The sequence below is a fragment of the Mercurialis annua genome, linkage group LG6 (genome assembly GCF_937616625.2).
Source record: "Mercurialis annua linkage group LG6, ddMerAnnu1.2, whole genome shotgun sequence".
Taxonomy (NCBI): domain Eukaryota; kingdom Viridiplantae; phylum Streptophyta; class Magnoliopsida; order Malpighiales; family Euphorbiaceae; genus Mercurialis; species Mercurialis annua.
Window position 1 is genome coordinate 13212549 of NC_065575.1, and position 21208 is coordinate 13233756.

At 37.0% G+C, this 21208-nt stretch overlaps 3 protein-coding genes across 3 annotated transcripts; 1 reads left to right on the forward strand and 2 right to left on the reverse strand.

Annotated features, from left to right (window-relative positions):
• Positions 1–2090: 2090 nt before the first annotated feature.
• Positions 2091–8297, reverse strand: LOC126686456 (ARF guanine-nucleotide exchange factor GNOM). The gene is made up of 3 exons (XM_050380509.2): positions 8188–8297; positions 6914–7732; positions 2091–6130 (listed from the first exon to the last, which is right to left on the reverse strand). Exons 2-3 carry the CDS (start codon positions 7649–7651, stop codon positions 2474–2476), a joined length of 4395 nt encoding a protein of 1464 aa, XP_050236466.1. The 5' UTR covers positions 7652–7732; positions 8188–8297; the 3' UTR covers positions 2091–2473.
• Positions 8298–8612: 315 nt separating this feature from the next.
• On the reverse strand, positions 8613–11841 carry LOC126687613 (uncharacterized). The gene is made up of 3 exons (XM_050382170.1): positions 11461–11841; positions 8812–9267; positions 8613–8768 (listed from the first exon to the last, which is right to left on the reverse strand). Exons 1-3 carry the CDS (start codon positions 11839–11841, stop codon positions 8613–8615), a joined length of 993 nt encoding a protein of 330 aa, XP_050238127.1.
• Positions 11842–14692: 2851 nt separating this feature from the next.
• Positions 14693–16814, forward strand: LOC130015689 (uncharacterized). The gene is made up of 5 exons (XM_056106335.1): positions 14693–14746; positions 14902–14974; positions 15162–15524; positions 15603–15752; positions 16609–16814. The coding sequence occupies exons 1-5, from the start codon at positions 14693–14695 to the stop codon at positions 16812–16814; spliced, it is 846 nt and encodes a 281-aa protein (XP_055962310.1).
• The last annotated feature ends 4394 nt before the right edge of the window (positions 16815–21208 follow it).

Sequence of the window (21208 nt, forward strand, 5' to 3'; positions counted from 1 at the left end):
CATTTTTTTCACCAAAAATTCATCGGTGCTAAAATTTCCAAAAATCAAAAGTTTGTGTATTAATTTGCCAAAATTGAAAGTTTATGTTAAATTTGCAAAACACGCTAAAGTTTGTGATTTTTTACGCAATTAAGCCTTTAATTAATTAAAGAATGAAAAAATTAAATAAAAAATTATATCATACGTCTAATTAGTACATAAATATAAATTGAAGAATTATCTTAAACATTTTTCCAAATAAAAAGAGACAATTTTAGTATATTTGGGTAGAGATGAAACCTAAAAACTCAAAATTGGGTACAAATGATTTTTTTATAGGGTCAGAGTATAAACGAAAAAAAAGTTTAAGGTGAAATTTTTTTAAGTGATTAAACCTATTTAAAATGTTTTAAATTTAAATATTTTCTCTTCTTAAAATATAATTTTCCCTCATCTCCTAAAGAAAAAAGGGACAAATATACTCTTATCATTTAGGATACGGAGCAAGTAGACTCTTTTTAAATTTTGAATCTTCAACTACGCCTCAAACATTTTAAAAACAAACCATATAAGCCCCTCGGTGTCTGGCCGAGGAATCTGGTGCCACTTCGACAAAAAGCAAAAAAATCGGCGATTTTTGGTCTCAGGGGGTTTTGTGAGCGCCGCCACAAAGATCAGGGGGTTTAGCGCCGGTTTTTAGACATCAGGGGGTTTAGCGCCCGTACCCCTAAAGTTGAAGGGCCATGGGTGATTATTAGCCAACTTTTTTGTATACACATTTAATCTGTATATAATACAAATTATATACAAATTATATACGTCTTTTTCAAAAGAAAATTCATATCTATCAGATTTAAAAATTCAATCTGTATATTATCTTTATATAATCCGTATATAATATGTATATAATACGAAATATATACGATTTTTTTATAATCAGGTCTAAAAATAAAAATTCCAGATCTGAAAAATGAAGGAGATGAGGATGAAGACGAACTGAAAATTCAAATCACGAATTATATACAATAAGTCCTAGATCTATATATACAACAAGAACAAAATCCTAGATCTAGACATACAAATCCTATATCTAAACATACAAATATGATTTTATAACGTTTGCAATTTGATTTTATAAAATATATACGAACGGCGGCGTGAGGAGTGCAGAGGAACAACGGCGAGATCGTGAGGGAGGGCATGGCGGCGGCGGCGAGCGAAGCAGCGGGGGTGGCGGCGGCGGGCGGAGCAGCGGGGGTGGCGGCGGCGGGCGGAGCAGCGGGGGTGGCGGCGGCGGGCGGAGCAGCGGGGGTGGCGGCGGCGGGCGGAGCAGCAGGGGCGGCGTAGAAAGGGTGTGGCGGCGAGTGGAGGAGAAGGAAAGTAGATTGTGGTGGTGATTTTATAAGATGAAGATTGATGTTAATGGTGGTGGATGTTAATAGAGGAAGAGAGAAAATAAAATTAGGTTTTGAGTGGAGAAGATGAAAAAAAAGGGAGAAATGATATTTTTGTTAATAAAAAAAATTAAGTGGCATATTTAAAAATATGAAAAATACTATTGTAAAAAAAAAAGTATAAGGTAGCATATTTGTAAATATTTTACCTTATTATGTTATAGATCCTAAATATTTCTTTAGGAAACTACCTCTTGAAATATCTTATGAGAATATACGGATGTCCATAGGCTGGTTCACCAAACTATATTCAATTAAGTAAAAGCCAATATTTATAAGTTTTTTTAACCCTACTGCACCTGAAATATATACAAACTCAATTGAAACAGAACTAAAATAATATTATTTTTGATAGAAAATGATATTTGTATTAAGCAAAAGTAAAAAGCGTATAAAGAATGGCTTTGTAAAATTATCTATTTTCAGCTAATATTTGCAAAATACGCACTAATCTTCTTTTTTTTTGCAAAAGTACGCTTTTAGTAGATAATTGGTAGATGACGTATTTTTACAAAAAAAAATAGTTAAAAAAAAGTATTTCTACAACAACAAAAAGTTAAGATGTTTGCTGTAAAAATATTTTTAAAAAAAATGTACGGAACGTAATTTTCTCTATAAGGAACTCAACAAAGGAGCTAGTACGTTGGAACACAGGGATGAAGCAAATTCCTAGACCACATATAAAGCAATTCTGAAAAACTGTACAAACACCTGCTACACATTTATCCTGACAAACTATATAAACATCAGAGCATGGAAAGCCATATTTTTGGGAACAAAAATCCAGGGTGTCATTAATATATAATTGGTCAACCTTTTCACATCTCTACACATCATTTCTATGTTAAATCCTTTCCTCTATGCAACTTGGGTCCACTGGCATATGCTCATACTAACACTTACGAAATCTCTACCATAACTCGGTCAATTCGGGTGTTCGGACATAAATACATGCCATCTTGCTGCTTGCAATGATCTGCTCTAAGCTGCATGTATTACCGAAACTAATACAGGATGATGAAACTTAGCAAATGTTACCCTCAAGTGCCGGATCCTTCAGAAGCCACTGATCCATTTGATGGAAGAGGAACTGTTTCCAAGTTTGCAGCTGATTCAGGCTGCGACTGCTCCCAGTCTTGATCTGGGAACACCTCTGATTGTAAAGACGGAGCAATGTTATTCACATGTAGCCATGTTAGTTCCCATAAGCTATCCCCGCCCAACGGACTCCTCTGTAATAGCACTCCCTTGGTCTTCATTGCGAGCAATGTGTTCTTCAAAAGTTCAGGCACAACTTCTTGAAGCTTCTCACTCTTCTTCCCCCTCACTTTAACCTTCAAATACTTTTCCATTCGGCTGAGAACTCCCAACCACAACTTACAAAATGTTGTCAACTGTGCAAGGTCATCGAGTAACTGTAAAAACACTTTTGACAGGAGCTTTACAGCGATGATTAACGTGCCATCCATGTTTCTAAAATCTTTTTGGGAGTGCCCCTGAGCAATTTCAAGCAAGTCGTCTAGCATTGTAAAAATTACCAGATCAAAACACTGTAGCCATAAACCATGAGGAAGGTTGATCTCATCTACCACCGTCGTCAAGCACTTCTGCAGGGACAAAACAGCATGGTTTCTGATCTCCTCTCTCTGATCCAAACAAACTTTTCTTAATCCCTGTACAAGCCTCAGCCACATCTCCCCAATGTCCTGCAATAATTTTGTAGCTTCTTCCTCCCCCATTGCTTTTTTAGCCTCATGAGACCACCGAGCCAAACAATCCACAGAACCCGCCATTAAATCTAGTGCCCGTACAGACCTTTCTGCCTGAGCCACACGAGACTCTGCAAACTGCCTCGCTGCATCAAGACATAGAACATAATTGGCTGGCAACAAGTGAGTTCCATCACTCATAATGAATATAAGTGCCTCAAATCCAGCTTCAGAAGCTTCAGGGTGCCGAGCTGTTATGGAAAGAAGTGATGTAATTGTACGCCAACCCATTCCAGATCTGATATGCGTAGCATTTGCCTTTACAAGACGACTAACTTCCTGAGTAATTTGTTCACAATAAGCATCAGCAACACGAGCGTCAAGTTTCAAAACAAGTTGCAATGACCTCAAAAGTTCATCAGCCAGGTTCTCTTTGTAAGGGAGTAACCGCTGGCATATCCGGAGGAGTCCAAACACAGCCTTTTCTACTAATGCACAAGGCATCACAGTTGATTGTACAATACCAGCTATGTGCTCATACACACCTTGCCACAATAGCACAATCCTGTCCCGGTTATTCAGAGTAATTGCAATCAGCAACTCCAAGCAAAAAACTGCAGTATCCTCATCCTCTGGGGAGCTATTCCCTTTTTGAGGCCGCCCTGCTGCCCAGATAAGTGCTCGCGCAAGCTGCAACAAAGATTCAGCTTGCAGGAACTTGCTCTCGGTAAAAATGCTGTCAACATGGCACTTTTGAATAGTCTGAAGAGTGCGTTGATGAGCAGCAAGTTGTTGCTCAGTAGGTTGTGATCTTGGCTCCTCAGTGTCAAGAGATAAGAGCTGACTAAACCGGCCCATCAATCCAGAAGATCTCCTAGGAGTTCCCATAGATTGCATATGAACTGAAGATAAAGAATTTGGAATAGGCTTCCCATGACCAAGTTCAGTGGAAAGTTCTGATTCATCAGCAGCATCACTGGCAACACGTGCTGGAAGAAGACCAAGTTTGTGCAACCGTAAAATACAGTCCAGGATATTTCTCCAACCTGTGCGAATAAAATCACCATACCTGTTTGCTATGGTGAAAACAGTGACGGTTGCCATCCTGGCTTTTGTGTCGTCACCAAAAGCCAGCACAGGTTCCTCAGCAGAAGACGCATTCAGGAGGGTAGTGAACTTACAGAGAGACACAACTAGATCATCCAATACATCTTCAAGATGATGACATGCAGAAATTTTTGCAACAGCTAAGAATCCATCAATACATGCCTGATAAACATCTTCATGTTCTGCATGATCAAACACAACTGAGATAGCAGCAATTGTGGGACCTGACATAACCGCAAACATATCATGATCAAGGTAGGCTACAGAGTCGGATACAATGAAAGGAGCAGTTTTCTTGGATTTGAGCATCAGATCTATCCAACGGCTCGGATTCATCTCAGGGAAACTAGATCCTTGTTCTGGAATAGTGCGGATCTCATTCTTGCAGATTGAGTGGTATAATTCTGACAGAAAATCTCGAGGTAAATCATTTCCTCCATTAATATGCCTATTATTCCGTATAAAGTCTTCTTCAGTCATCTTTTTCTTCACCTGTACATTATGTTGATCTGTATTGAGCATTATAAGTGAATAAGATAACAAAAGAGCAGCATCCTTGTTAGCTAGAATCTGCATCGACTGTTCATAGTATCTCTCAGAGAATGCTTCAAGAACCCTTTGTATTTTTTGAGATTCTCCAGGGAGCCTAAAAGTTTCCAAGAACAACCGCAGAGCAGTATCAAGATTCATACCTTGGAAATCAAAAGTCCCAGCAAATTCATGAAGAACCTGGACACAAAACTCATCATGATTTCCCAAAAAATCCCCGACTAGGTTCTTGTCCAACCCAGCTGTGTACCTGAAAAAGCAGGCCACACTTTGGGGGTCAAGTTTGTCAGGTAGGAGATGTGTTCCTTGAAGAAATTCTAAGCCTTTCTTTGGATCCCGGTTGAAGTGATCGGCTCCAATCATCAATCTCCTCTTAATGTATTTTCTCCTGCGGACAAATGGAACCCAGTAATAAGGATCGGCATAATTGTCACACTTCACCATCCAGAAGGGTGTATACTCCTCAAGGTTCACTGGAGCCTGTTCTGAACTAACTGATGCATTGCCAATTCTTTCAGCCATCCCCTGAATAACAGCTATCAGACCATCCAAAGCAAGAATGTGCATTGCAGACAAAGGGCAGTTCACTGGAAATGCACTCTTTGACAACAGATTGGCTAGGTCCTCAAACACATTGCTGCATGTTATATCGCAATCTAAATTAGCATACATCTCCACCATGAATGTTTTCTGCCTGCAGAAGTCAACAAGTGCCTCCATAGCAACCTCTTGCTGCTGGTATGAAGCACCATATCTGCTCTGAGCAAGTCTCAGAATCACACAAGAAAAAAAAGCCTCAAGCTGCAATTTAAGTTCGGTTCGTAAGTGGTGATACAGGTTGAGAACAATACTACAAACCATTGAGAGAATCAGTGGACTCATTGACAAGCCAAACTGCATTAGATTACGAAATAATTCATCCTGAATCAAACTCAGTAACCTAGGGTGACGAGGAATAGAAGGCCCGCCCAATTCTACAGCTGAATTAATTAAGCCCAATGCAAAGAGGGGTACATCTTCATCAAATGCCATGGTGTTAGATCTGGGATCCATACCCATATGCTCAACAACATTTAACAAAGAGCACAAAAAGTGAAAGATCTCCACCATGCAGGGGACGCCATACGGTTCAGTCATGAGGTGCAAATCATATGGAAGAGTATCCTTAACACTACAGCCTCCAATGTTATCTTCCATAACAGCTGGCACCAGAACTGTAGAAACACCAGAACCATAGCTTGTCGAAGATGTTTGACCATCCATTTCGGAACTTCTGTTACCATTTTCTGTTTGTTTGTTCACAAAAGTGTAATCATTATCTAGACCACCAATCTGTAAAACAAAGAAATTGTAACATATATTAGGGTAAAGTAAATAAATTCACACTACACAAATCATGATTCTCTCTCCAGAGTTAAGTTCAAAGATATTGTAAAAAATGCTAATATATGATCTCTGCATTATATTGCACATAATATGCCACTAGATGAAAATTAAAACATAAACATTTAATTCCACTTTTTTGCAAATTTACACTAGGTGTAAGATTAAAAATAAAATAACAGGTAGTAAATTCTCAGTTGTCATTAGTAAAGTTGCACTAGAGCATAGAACTCAATACAGCAGGTTTTCTTAATGATACAGCTATATTTCAAGGAGTAAAAATGCAAGATAAATCATAAGCTAAGAAGATTAATAAACTAATCCTCGTGATTTCAGTTTCTGTATGCCTGTCCACATCATCAGCAACTGATTTGATATAAGAACTCACAAGTTCTCCCCAAATTTGGGTCCAATTTCAACCATGAATACCAGGATAAGAATCACATTGTCTATCATGTCCCCACAAAGAACAAAAAGTATAAGGAAAGATCATTAGAAGGAAGCTTTCATTTTGTAATATCAGCAAACTAATTACTCAAATATAAAACCAAATTGAGTTTCTTTAGTCCATTTATTAATGATGATTAATTAATTGCATAGAAAAAAACCTAATTATTTTTCTTTGCAGTTTTCATCCAGCTCTTTTTTTTTTCTCGAAACTAAGCAACTAATTAAGGACATGAAGCAAACAGAAAATCAACAATTTTAAACGTAAAAATTGTGTAATTCTACCTCCTGTTTGACTGTACTAACTCCATTAACCAGTGCATGTTCTGTGTTGTCAACGTTTAGAAGGTGTGAAAAAATACACCTAATCAGCTCATGCATTGTCTGGCGAGCAAATCTCTGCAATAACTCTCCTTTACTTCCTGCTTGATGAACTATACGAAAACAAGTATTTACTATGGTACAGACATGCTGATTACTCAGTGTAACTGATGCCTTACTCTTCATACAAGATAGAAGAACCTGAAGTATCTTCATCAGCACAACTTCTTCAGATGCAGGATCTGTCACCTCAAATCTGCAACTCGTCACAGCATCAACTACCAAGTGCATAGCATCTTCAACATTTACAGTATTTTGATCAATCACATCAAGAGTTAAAATCTTGTACACAGATGACAAAGCAACGCCAGTGATTGGAGCACCCGTTTCATCTGAGCGAATCACGTCCAAAAAAGGCTGAAGATACACAGCAGGATTGATGGTATGCCACGGATGCTGCCACGAAAAGATTTGCTTGCGCAATGACTTCAAGGACTGAATCAAAGAATGCTCTAGCTGATCATCACCAGACATATAGCGACCTCCCCATCTTACGTTTCTCCTCATGACTGCCAACACCGCACCCACTTCTGCATTTATTATGCACGCTAAAGTAGCTTTATTAGAATAGGAAGAAGAATCACAATCCTCGGGTTCTTCCTCGATCGCCTTAATCCCTGGTTGCATCTTTAAGCGACCCATATCGTACAGCTTCCAAGCAAACCCAAAATCTACCAGTTGCTATAGAGACGAGGCACAAGAACTTTGTTGAAGAAGCATACCCTTCATAAATGACAAAAAAAACATACATTAACTTTTCGATAAAACAAAATGCTAGAGCATTAACCAATCAATAAGTTGAATGAACGAAACTAAGATCATCATGAACTCTAATTAAAACCCTAATTTAAGAATTAAACAAGCTAAATAGAAATGCAATCAGAAAATTCACAGAATAAACAGAGAGTAAATCACAGCAATGAAAGATTAATCAGCGCAGAGTCAACTAAGAAACAGTCTACACCAGATCTAATTTTTAACAGTCATTTCTTGAATCAGAATGAAAATTGCATCAAAACTGAAAACAAAATCCAGAATTTTAGTTCAAAAAAACTGATACACATTTCATTTTGCTTGAAAAAAAATGCAAGAGTTGTTATAAATAATGAACAAATAATGTAGAAAATTCGTAGGGAAGCAAAGACGTGGAGGAGTTATAATGTAAGTATAGAAAGAACCTGTGGATCGAGAGAGTGCGATCGGCGATGAGAGAGTGCGAGGGAGGAAAGCAAAGTAAAAGATGGACTTTGTAGAGACAACTCGTAGACACTGCAAATTATACTACTTAATGAACGTTTTAAATTTTTTTTTTTTTGAAATCATATAAAATTAATTTATTTACCAAACAAAAACAAAATGAATTATGCAGTTTAGTTTTTATTTTCATTTTTTTCTTGGGTAAAATATCGTTCATAAGATTCTCTGGTTTAATCTTTATATCTTTTTTTTGAGAGGAAAAGATTACTTTATTAAAACTCAAAACGAGGAAACGGGTTCATTAACCGGAAAAGAAACTTCACCGTCAAAATTACAATCTTTTTTGAGAAAAAACACCCCACTTAGCAAGTGCATGGGCAACATAGTTGCATTCTCGACCAACATGTTAAAAAACGACGTTACTCCTCTTTGCCATCGTAATGCAATCATCTGCTATCAACTGAATATTGTCAATGGCAGTGCTTTCCTGCTGGAGACGCCGAATAACAGAAAGGGCATCAGATTCTAGAATGGCATCGTGGACCTGGGTTGTAGCTGCCAACTGAGCGCACAACATAACACTCTGCCAGTTCGACATCAGTTACTCCATGCAGAATAGAAACCCCAGATTTCATCATCGAACCGTCCTGCACTCTACACACAGCGCTGATGACAGAAATATCTTTGTGAATAACCACGACAGCTTCAGTGTTCACCTTGATCCAGCTAGAAGGCGGAGGAATCCAAACAGCTGGAGCGTTTGCTCGAGACTGGACCGGTTGATAAGCCACACGATCACAAGGAGCAGGGACACTACTAAACAAGAACTGAGCCGGAAGACGAGGATTATCGAACACAATATTATTGCGGTCATTCCACAACACCCATAAGCTAACAATAAAAGCTTGGAGCTCATCAGATTTGAGCGACTCAAACATACTTCTAATCCAGTCGACCAACAAAAGAGTTGGGCCATGATCAACCGAAGACTCAGAGGCGATAACAACCACAAATCTCGGACTTCCTCGCAATCCTTCAACGCATATGAAGCTCGGTCTCACCTGGAGAACCACACCTGGGACAGCTATTACTGACTGCCTATAATACCCCAAAATATTTTAAGGTAATTAAGTCGTGTCACGTGTCGAGATTTCCGATAAATTAAATTAAGGAGAATTTAATTTAATTATATCGGGAATTTAGAATAAATTTTAATAAGTTAATTAGCAGGATTTGAGGATTTAATTTCGGAAATTAATATAAAATAAATTATAAATCCCGTAACAATAATTATTTCGCCAAAGTCCGCGAAATAATATATAGTATTTATGATAAAAGTTTCGAGTCGATCGGAGATCTTTTAAAATTTGGACGCGAATAAATTTTGGACTAAATTGAAACTTTTGAAAAGTTTCAAGGGCCAAGTTGCAAATTAGCCAGAATATATATATAATTTCCTTCCGTTGAAGGATCCAAAACCTCAACTTCTTCATCTCATTTTCTTTCTCTCTCGCCGTTTTCAATTACGGTTCATCGCGCGGTTTCCGTTTCCGACGTTCAATAACTCGAATTGATCGTATTTCAGTGGCGAATCACGGTAAGCTTGGCGTTTTATCGTTTAGACGGATATATTTTGAGTTATATCGATTCAAAATTTTAGACCACGAAACAATTTTATCATTTTATCGATTATCGGATTGAATTTGAATGTTTTGAAGTTAGATTAGCGTTTTGGATGCGTTTAGGGTGTTTTTACGCCTAGAAGCACGTCGGAAATCGACCCCGCCAAACTGTGCGAACGCACAGTCAGGTGGCTGTGCGAATGCACAGTCTGCCCCTGTGCGGACGCACAGTCCCCTGTGCAGCCGCACAGGCAGACGCGCGTATGCACAGTGTTTTCACCGATCGACCCGTTTTGAGAAAAATTTATTGTACGCGCATATCGAGATTTGAAATCGATTAGTATTCGACTAGTTATCGATTAATTTGAGACGTTAACCTAATGAGGTTAAATGAGAATTGAATTAGAAGAGATATACGATCCGTAAACAAGTTAGATAGCGTTTATCGGAATATACGTGAGAAGCACGACGGTTAATGAAAGTATAACGTATCGTGTCTCGAGTTTAGGGTCAATCTTAGAATAGAATTCTGATTCGAGTCAAATGTTTTAAAATTGTTTTAGGTCCGGCGAGGCAAGAAGCAGCTGGACCATGAGCTCGTGAAGCTTGACGTTTTTAAGCCCCGACGTATTTTTGGATAAGCGTTTTCTGTGAGTTTATACAAGTTTACTTTTAATGTATTTACGCAAGCAATTATTTTGTATTGCTTTATATTTGATTTGCATGTTTCTAGTGCAAAATCTTTATATGAATTGCATATACGTTTAATTTAAAACCAGTGTTGATCCGATGGAACGTGCTACCTATTAAGCGGCAATAGGACTGCATGATCCCCAGTTCTGATTTGATACAGCTGTGAATACGATTAAGAATATAAATTTCGAAGTTGGATATGCGAATGCGATACGAGAGTGTACTCGGTTACGATGTAACCTGAGCCCCGTATCTAGTAGGTTGGACCTACCAGTGGGTTGGACCTACCATTAGAATCAAGAGGTTTGTCGCGACTGACGTGGTAGAGTGTGGATACTCCCGGGTCGGACTGTTGGATAAGTTTTCCTCTGAGTATATACGTTTAGCATGTTCGAGGATTAAGGTTTCAATCGGATCTTATACTTGGCTGCATAAGATTAAATATTGTTTTATGTTTTATTGAATATTTATTAGTAAACATATGAACTCACTCAGTATATCCCCATATACTGACCCCTCACAGATTTTCTTTCTAGAGGTAAGACGCTTTTGAAGCAACGGACTTCTATCCTACTTCCAGAAGTCTGTATTTTGAAAGTATGCAAAGAAACAGTACTTTACTCTTAGAGCTGCAGTAGATAAGTGTTTTGTAAATCAGTTTGTAATATATGGTTTTTTGTAAATATAACTTAAATGTTTTAATTTAAATGTTTTACGCTGGCCGCGTTTTGATGTTTGAGACTGCCAGAGGATATGTATGCCTGGCGTGTATGTTTAGCATGAGATGTATTATTATCTGTCATGCAGGACGTTTATGTATTTGCGAAAAATTATTTTACGTTTTTAGGCTTGCTACGGGTTTTGGAGCAACCACTCCCATTCCCTAGCGCCAGTCTCGGCCTTGAGATTGGGTCGTGACACTGCCACTCCTTTACTGACCAGGTTGTTTTTGCAAGGCACCGTACCATGGCAAATCCTCCATAGAAAATGACGTATTTTCGGCTGAACTAAAACCCGCCAAATCGTTTTCCATAGATCGCTATGATCAGAGCTTGACGAAGAACTAGCAGACCCTCTATTCAGAATACTACAGGCTTTGTAATAACCCGATTTGACTGTATAGAGACCATTCTTGTTCGACGGCCAAAATAATTTGTCCGGGGGCAACCTGTTACTTATGGGAATCTTCAAAATCTCCTTTGCCACTTGAGAAGAGAACGCAGAAACTACTTTATCTCTATCCCAACTAATAGCAGAGCCATCAATAAAATAGCTGACGGTACAATCAACCGGAGCATTAACAACACCGAGCGGATTCATATGATTGGAAGTGACAATCCAATTATCTCTTCGGCATCCACCATCTGACCATCTCCAATCCGCCAAGCAATCCCTGAATCAATAACTTTTTCCCCTTCCAAGATACTATGCCAAACAAAGCTCGCACCCCTCCTAACTGAAGCACGGAGGAAACAATCATTCGGATAATACTTAGCCTTGAACACTCTGGCGCAAAGCGACTCAGGATTCTGGATTAAACGCCAAGCTTGTTTAGCTAGCATGGCAAGATTAAACGCTATCATCATGGTTTTAAATAACGGCCGTTACGTAACGTAACGGCCGTTATTTTTAGGTATTTCACCTTACCGTTACCTGTTTTACTGTTACGTTACATGCATTTTAATTTTTGATGAATAACGGTCGTTACACCCGTTGCATATCAGGTGCCACCGTTGCTCACAGTTTCGTAAAGTAACGGAGTTAAAAAAGAGAAGAAGAAAGTGAAGAAAATGGGCGGGAAAAGGCAGTTATCTCACTGACTTGTCTGACAATGAGCACGTGATGGAGCCAGTTAACTTTATATCAAAAAGAAGTCTTATATGAAGTGAGTGAGAAAGGAAATTGCAATGGGTTGTCATATTTTAGTAATTATTAGACATTTATAGGTGAGTGAGATTTGTGAAAATGACACATGTTAATATATTTATATAAAACAAAAGGTAGGTGTTGGCTATATGTTGGTGTGTCAGTAAATTATTCCATTTAAAAATAATGGAAGTGAATTATTGTGGTAAAATTATTGATATCTCAAAAATAATTGAGAAAAATGACAAATGTAAATAGTAAATATATTCTTTTCCGATATACTATATATATATATATATATATATATATATATATATGTCTCATTTGTAAATAATTTAACACAGAACTATTATATTGTTTGGAGTTTCCAGTTAAAAAAATAAACACAATTCTTATACTCTATTTGAAGCTTCTAAATCCGGTAAGTAAAAAATTTACATATTTACTTTATAATTTATGTCTAGTTATTATTTAATAATAATTTAGTTTGCAATAATAATTGTGTTAAAATCATATCATTTAGTTTGATTAAATATGTAATTAATTTATTAATTTATTAATAATATATGATAATATTTTAATTTTTTTGTCATAAAAATTTAAAAATGCCTAGAGCACGTGCAGAATCAGGATCAAAACCTAGTCAAGATATTGGATGGAATTTCGCTACTCCAACCGGAAATAGAGGGGAAGGGATTTGTTCATTTTGTGGTAAAAAAATTACGGGTGGAATAACTCGTTTAAAACAACACTTGGCTCATCTACTTGGTCAAGTAAGTAGTTGTCCACAAGTTTCTAATAACGTCTGAAAAGATATGTATAAACTTATGATGGAATTTAATCTGGCTAAAAAAGAAAAAGCAAAAAGGTCAAAAGAGCTTGAAGATGAATGTGCTCGAATGAATGAGCCAGATTCAGAAGATGATGAGGAGGAAGATGGATTTCAACAAGCAAGACAAGAGAGCATGCGGCAGTATGAAGAAGATGGATAAAGAAGGAGTAGGGAAGATCAATATGATGTAGGTGGTGGTAGCGGTAGTGGCCAACAAAAACAAAAACAATTTGGTCGTTCATTCACTACTCGTGAAAGAATTGGAGGAAGTGAAAGGTTTACTCCTGCATCAACACCGGCTACTAGATTAGCAGCCAGAGAGGTTGAATTAGAAAAAAAAAAGAGCTACAGCAAAGCAGCCAAAAGTTAGCACCAAATGGTTTAAAAGCCAGAAAGAAAAACTAATGAAAGCATTTGGTAATTTTGTTTTCATAATAGATTACCATTTGAAGTTGCCAATTCACCTTGGACGCGACCATTACTCAGAGCAGCTCATGAGGTTGGCAAACATACCTCCACCAACTCCTTATGAAATTGCAGAGGTATTTCTTCCTAACGAATATAAATCGATGAAAAAATATATTGCTTCTTTTGATTCAATATGGAAGGAACGTGGTGTCACAATCACGTGTGATGGATGAACAGGCACAACCAGAATGTCAATAATTAATTTTATGATCTATTCTAACCGTGGAACTGTTTTTCATAAGTCAGTTGACGCTTCACTTGTTACTTCTAAAGACGCTGAATATTATTTTGGATTAATGAAAAGCGTAGTTGAGGAAATTGGTCCAGAAAAAGTTATTCAAATTGTCACTGATAATGAAGCGGCAATGAGAGCTGGTGGAAAAAAATTGATGGAGGCATTTCCACACATCTATTGGACTAGCTGTGCTGCACATTGTATTGATTTAATCCTTGAAGATTTTGGAAAAAGAAAAACAATCAAAGACGCAATGGAAATAGCAAAAAAAATTACACAATTCATTTACAATCACAATTGGGTGTGTAATTACATGAAAAAAATTCACTAATGGTTAGGGGTGAGCAAAAACCGGGTCGAACCGAAAAACCGAGTCGAACCGAACCGAAAACATCGAACCGAATAGAAAAGTGGTTAATATGGAGTGATTTGGTTTAATATTTATAAAAATCACGGTTTTCGGTTGTGGTTTGGTTTTAGGGTTCGGTCACCGAACCGAACCGAAAAAACCGAAATAAATCTAAGGGTTATTTTGTCATTTTTATAAGCTACTATATATACTCTTTTATGTGCCAAAACCCTAACATTCAACTTAACATCACCGCCTCACACCTCAACCTCACCCAAACTTACATTTTCTCCTCCTTTTACTCTAATTTTCTTTCCTCCTCCATCTTTCTTTATCTCCACCTCACTCTACTCTCCCGTGGCTTCTGTATATTTGAGATATTGGAAGAGAGTGAAGTCCAAGCAATAATCAGACGCTGACGATGACGATGAGTGGAGATCGGAGCAGAGTGGAAACCGTTCATGTGCCGCCGGAAGTGATTAGTTGCTAATTTATGCTCAGATTTTTTGAGTTTTTTTGTCGAAATTCTTATTTCTTCTTGAGTATTAGACATATTTTAGTTTATGCCTTTTGAATTTGTAATAGAGAATTTAATTTGAATTATTATTAATTTTGTGTTTTTTATTTCAGATTTGGATTTTTAATTCTGCTTTGAATTTTTGTGTGAAATTTTATGCTTTGAAAATTTCGGTTAAACGACTCGGTTCGGTCGGTTAAAACCGAAATTTCGGTGTACCGAACCGAAAAAACCGTTTACCGAAGTAGGTGGTTTGGTTTCGGTTTTGACAAATCGCACTCCGAACCGAACCGAACCGTGCACACCCCTACTGACGGTAGAGATCTTCTTCGACCTGGAATTACAAGGTTTGCTACTAATTTTCTTACCTTAGAAAGTATAACGAGACATAGAATTGGATTGAGGAACATGTTTGAATCTGAAGAATTATTAGCTTCTAAGCATGGTAGAGCTACCACCAGTCCTGTTGTTGAAGTTAAGAAAATAATTCTTAGCTTGTCAAGTGAAGGTATAGATTTTTGGAAAAAGACAAAATATATTTTGAAAGTTCAAGAACCTTTATTAAAAGTTCCAAAATTAGTCGATGGTGATGATAAACCTACAATGGAATTTATATACGAGGCTATGGAGAGAGCAAAATTGGCAATAAAACAAAATTGCAGGAGTTATGACAATTACTGGAGAATAATTGATAAAAGGTGGAACTTTCAATTACATCATGATTTGCATGCGGCAGGTGAAATTTATTTTCCGCGTATAAATTCATATACTTAGATATCACCATGAATTTAGGCTAATATAATCAATTTTGCAGGATATTTTTTCAATCCACAATTTCAGTATGGCAAACATGACATATCTAATGATAAGGAGGTCTTTGCTGGAACGAAAAATGTGATCAAACGATTAGAGCCAACTTTGGACAATCAAGTCAAAGCACTAAATCAAGTAAGTAAATACTCAAGTAAGTAAATACTCCCTCCGTCCCACTCTAATTGATAAAATAACTAAATTATAATAATCAATACAAACTAATAAATGACATAGATAGTTACTTCTATACCCCTCTATTGATAATGGAGCTAATTAATGCTATTAGTATATTAGTCAAATTCTCATTAAATATTCACCATTTTCCCATAAAAAGTTTAAATTTACATGAGGGTAAAGATGGAAAGTTAAAGGAAAAAATTATAGTTATGTTAGTTTTGTCAATTAGAATGGGACACCAAAAACTCCATATTTTGTCAATTAGAGTGGGACGGAGGGAGTAATATTTTTAAATTATTAATTTACCTCCTTGGTCCTTTATAAATTATAGATTAATTTACAGGTACTGGTTTTTCGTGATAAAATGGAGAGTTTTGGTACTGCATTGGCATAAAGAGCCATTTATTTTACTAATCTATGTAATCTTTTTCATTTAGTTATTTTAGTTTATTACTCCCTCCGTCCCACAAAGATAGGCCACCTTTCTATTTTTGGCGTCCCAAATTATAGGCCACCTTCTATATTTGGTAAACAACTTAACAACTCAAAGTCTTATATACCCCTCATAAATATGTTTATGTATCCTCAAATGAATTAATGAGTTTATGTTCCAATACAAGACTCACCAATAAATAAGTTAGTCATTAATATATTATTTATATTTCTTATAATTATAGAATGATAAAATTGAAAAGTTTAATAAAAAAACTAATTTTAACAAATTTAACTATATTTTTCTTAAATCTTGTATTTGTCCAAATGGCATATCTTTGTGAGACGGAGGGAGTAGTATTTTAATTGAAAATTAATTTTTATTTTTTTCATTACAGCTGAGTGGTGGATTCAATATGGTGAAAGTGCTCTTGAACTTCAAACCATCGCTATAAAAGTGTTGAGTCAAACGACATCTTCTTCAAATTGCGAAAGAAATTGGAGCACTTTCTCGCTGATTCATACCAAGACAAGGAACATACTTCGATACCAAAAGTTACATTCACTTATTTTTGTGCATTATAATATGAGGCTCAAAATTTGAAATGCAACTAGAAAGAGTCAGAACGACTTGAACCAAAGTTACAATCCCATCAATTTGGATTATATTTTTGAGGAAGATGATCCTTTATCCGAATGGCTTGAAGAAAGAGAAACACCTCTACTTGATGGAGAACATAATGGATTGGATATTTGAAGATGATGAACCCACAACTCAACCTTCTAACGCTCAACAGAGTAATCCAGCTGGATTTAGTACTAGCGGTGGTGGTGGCGGTGATGATGATGATGATGATGATGATGGCAACGCTAGTGATGATGACGATGATGGTAGTGCAACACCCCCTGCATGTGGAGGAGAAACATTTGTTCCATCAACGTTTCCTTATGATAGTATGTATGTCACAAATGTTGATGCAGGTACCTTGATAGGAGTAAAATACTCCTATAATTAGAGTGCTATTCCGCATGATTTTGTATGTTTTCACCTCGCTTTTCTATGAAAATGTATACCTTATAGCGTGTGTGTATGTTTCAGGGAATCAAGAGCATTGCAGAGTGTTTTGAAGCCAAAAGAGTGAAGAATCGTCGAAAGTGGAAGTCGAGTGCGAAAGTTGGAAGCAAACGAAGAATTCTCCCTCAGCTCAAAGGATGTCTCAAATCGAGACACCTCACTTAAAAAGCCATCTCAAATTGAGACACCCCACTTAAAAAGCCATCTCAAATCGAGACACTTAAAAAAGCCAAGGCAGTAGCTCATTAAAAGGTTGTCTCGATTTGATACAACCTTGTCTCGATTTGAGACATGAGTAAAGAAGGATCTCAGCAAATTTTATCAACACTCACACATGGTTTCCTCATTTGGCCAAGCACTCTTTTATGAGTTGTCTCCTATTTCCTCATTTGTAAACATTATATAAACCATTTTATCTCTTTTTTTAGGTTAACAGTGATTTGATAAAAAATAGTAGTCACTCTTCATTAGTGTAGGAATCAATTATTCTCTCTAGCTTTTAGTTGTAGCAATAGCTTTTAGTTGTAGTTCTTATTGTTCTTACTATTTGTAGTAATAGATCATCTTTGATATTAGTGTTCTTCAGGTTTATTTCCAGATTTTGCTATTTTGGGAAAGTTAATCAATACAAGTAGTAGTTTATTTATTGAAGCTCCATTATCTTGTTCATGCTATTATTGTTCATTGAATATTCCAAGGTACTTATTCTTTACTCTATGCTTAATCTTTGTTATTATTTAATTAGTTGTGTTGTGATGATAATTAGTGGCTAGACCCTTTGTTTAGGGGCTGTTATGATTGCCATATTATTTAGCTAGGTGATTAGGGTTAGGGTTTTGGATTAAGATGGTTGTTGTACTCCTTGGACCTAGTGCTTAGATTAAAGTGATCTCTTAATCTATGATTTGTGATTTAATTAGGAGGGCGAGAGCTAACTAATTAGATTATACCTAGGGGAGTACATGATTTAGGCCTAGATGCACTAGCGTGAATTAGGGCTATTTCGGTTGTGAAGTTTTCTAATTAATTGGCTTGATTGATTCTATCGAAATCTATGAGCACGAGAGTGGATTAAATTTTGGTGTTTTAATCAAGTTCGATTCTCCCATTCCCGGCTCGAGAGAGCGGAAGTGATTCCGTTGGATAGCTTGATCCGACCTAAAATCCTTGACCTCGACCCAAAATTACCTAGATATCGTTTTGGCATGATTAGTAACCTCTAGGCGCTTTTCCATTATTGTTAATTTCGTGTTTGATGATTGTTTTGACATTAGTAATCTTTTCAAATACCAAAATCACTTTTCAATAGCTAATGAATTTAAACTCAACTCGAAACGACCCTCATTAGTGCCATTATCCCTGTGGGTTCGACAACCCGGACTTTTGTCCACTTTATTACTGGTGAACGATACCGTTACTTGCGGTTGAATCTCAACATACCTCAAGCCGTGATGTTCGTCCTCCTCCTTCTCCTTCTCCTCATCCTCCTTCTCAGGTTCCTCCTTATGATCATCACTATCATTCTTCAACAAATTATCAACCTCATTCAAGCGGAGAAGAAAACTACAACTTTTATGGATATGATAGTTATAATGCTTTCAACTACGGAGGAGACAGTTCAAGCTCAAATACCAACTATGGATATGGAGATACCAGCTACGAATATGGGGATACCAACTACAGATATGGGGATACCAATACCGAGTCAACCCAATATGATCCACAGTCATCTACTACGCAACCTGGTTTTGAGCCATTCAGAAGTAATGCAGATACGTCAAGTTTTGTTAATTCCTTGTTCATTTTTGAAAGGGGAGAAGAGCCTCTAGCAGAACCTCCACGACACTCTTTTTGGTGGTGACTTTATTTGTAATAATTTATGTTGTAAACATATTAAATCCTATTTTAATTTTTATCTTTTGTTTGCCTTTTCCTATGAATAAATTTTTATTATTATTAAAAAAATTAAAGTATAATCAACTATGATAACGAAAAATTAGTAAAATATGTTTTTTTAACAGTTCTTTTTATTAGAGGTTTGTATATTAAGATCTCAGTTTAATTCTTTAATTTAATGTTAATTTCACATACTTTACAAAAAAAATTAAAAAAAAAGCGGTTCGGTAGACCATTACACAACGTTACGGCCGTTACGTAACCTTTACCGTTATATACGGCCGCGACTGCGACTGCGGCCGTTACCGCGATTTAAATCCATGGCTCTCAGATTTCTAAACCCGAGTCCTCCCTCGAACTTTGCCTTACAAATCGTACTCCAGCTAACCCAGGAAATTTTTCTCTTATTGTCAGTACCGCTCCATTTATCAGGGTTGAGCTTTATCCCGAATTTATTTAGGATTTTGAATGTTTCTTCCTGGTCTTTTGCGTGATTCCCAGTCTTTTTGCTTTTTATTCTCAAATCATCCACGCACACTTGAACTCTTTTGCCGATTTCATCTTTGGACATGAAGTTTATGAGCCTTTGGTATGTTGCTACAACATTTTTTAACCCGAACGATATTGCAATATAGCAATATGTTCCATCGTCGGTGATGAACGATGTCTTTTCTTGATCTCCTGGCTTCATTGGAATTTGGTGATAGTCTTGTACAGTGTCGGCCAAGCCGTACATGGCATATCTGCCGTTAAATCCACGAGTTGATCTATATCAGGCAGCGGGTGGCTAGCTTTTGGGCAATGCCTTGTTTAGATCGGTGTAATCCACTCACCTTCTGTTTTTTCCATTGGTTTTCTTTACAATTACCACATTGGCCACCCACTCGGGGTTGTGGACTTCTCCGATAAATCCGGCTTTCTTTATTTTTTCTACTTCGTCCGTTATTATCTTCTATTTTTCTTCCGAGAATTTTCTGTTTTTTTGTCTTATAGGAGTCTGCCCTTCGGCATATTTAGTTCGTGGGTTATGACGTGCAGATCGATCATAATGATCTCCGAGGCTTTTGAGGTCAATGTTCCTATGTTCTTTTTTAGAATTGCCCGATTTCTTCTTCAAACTTCGGGTCTATCCCGATCCCTATGTTCACTTTCCTTTTTATTCTAAAGTCCATCTTCAGCATTTGACCTTTGGGTTCACAGTCTTTTCTTCAATATCATAGTTTAGGATTTCGTCAATCGACATCGTCTCAAAGGAATAATTTACTGATTTTTCGTAGCATTTTTTGGCTGTCTTCTGGTTTTCTCTAATTATGATGATTCCTTCCTTTGCTGGAATTTTTATGGCGAGTACTTTCATGTTGGTGACAGCTATCGAATCTTGGAGAAAGGGTCTTCCCAAGATGGCCTTGTAAGAGAGATCGATATCCACTATGTTGAATAGTGTTGGCATTTCTTCGTCCTTCCTTTCTTTTCCAACTTTTACGTCTAGGTTTATCATTCCCAGGAGTTTAATAGGCGGTGGGAATTCGCTTTAACTCCTCTATTGTTCTTCCGAGGCCGTTGAAGGCTTTTTTGGTCATCAAGTTTATCGTGCTTCTTTTGTCTATTAGGATTCTTTCCATATTCCAATGCTCGATGATCATTACCACCATCAGAGCGTCATTGTGTGGGCCATTGATTCGTCCAAAATCTTCTTCATCGAATGCCATGTTTAATTATTTGCTTATTTCATCATCTCTTGAAGCACCTGTGTATTCCTTTTTGGCCAACATCTCATATCTTCGTCTTTTTCCTCGATGATAGCTGCTTGCTCCGCTTATCATATTTCATGAGGATGATACTCCTTTTTTTGATTTCCCGCGCCTTTATTCTCAAGAATGATTTATCCTATGAGGCCTTCGTTTTCATTCTTTTTTGTATTAGTTCCGGCTACTAGTTCCTCTTTTCTTAGGCTGTCGTTTTGCGTTGCTTGTTTGTTTTCTTGGCCATTCTGTTGGAATTCATTCCTTCAATAAAATTTGTTTGAG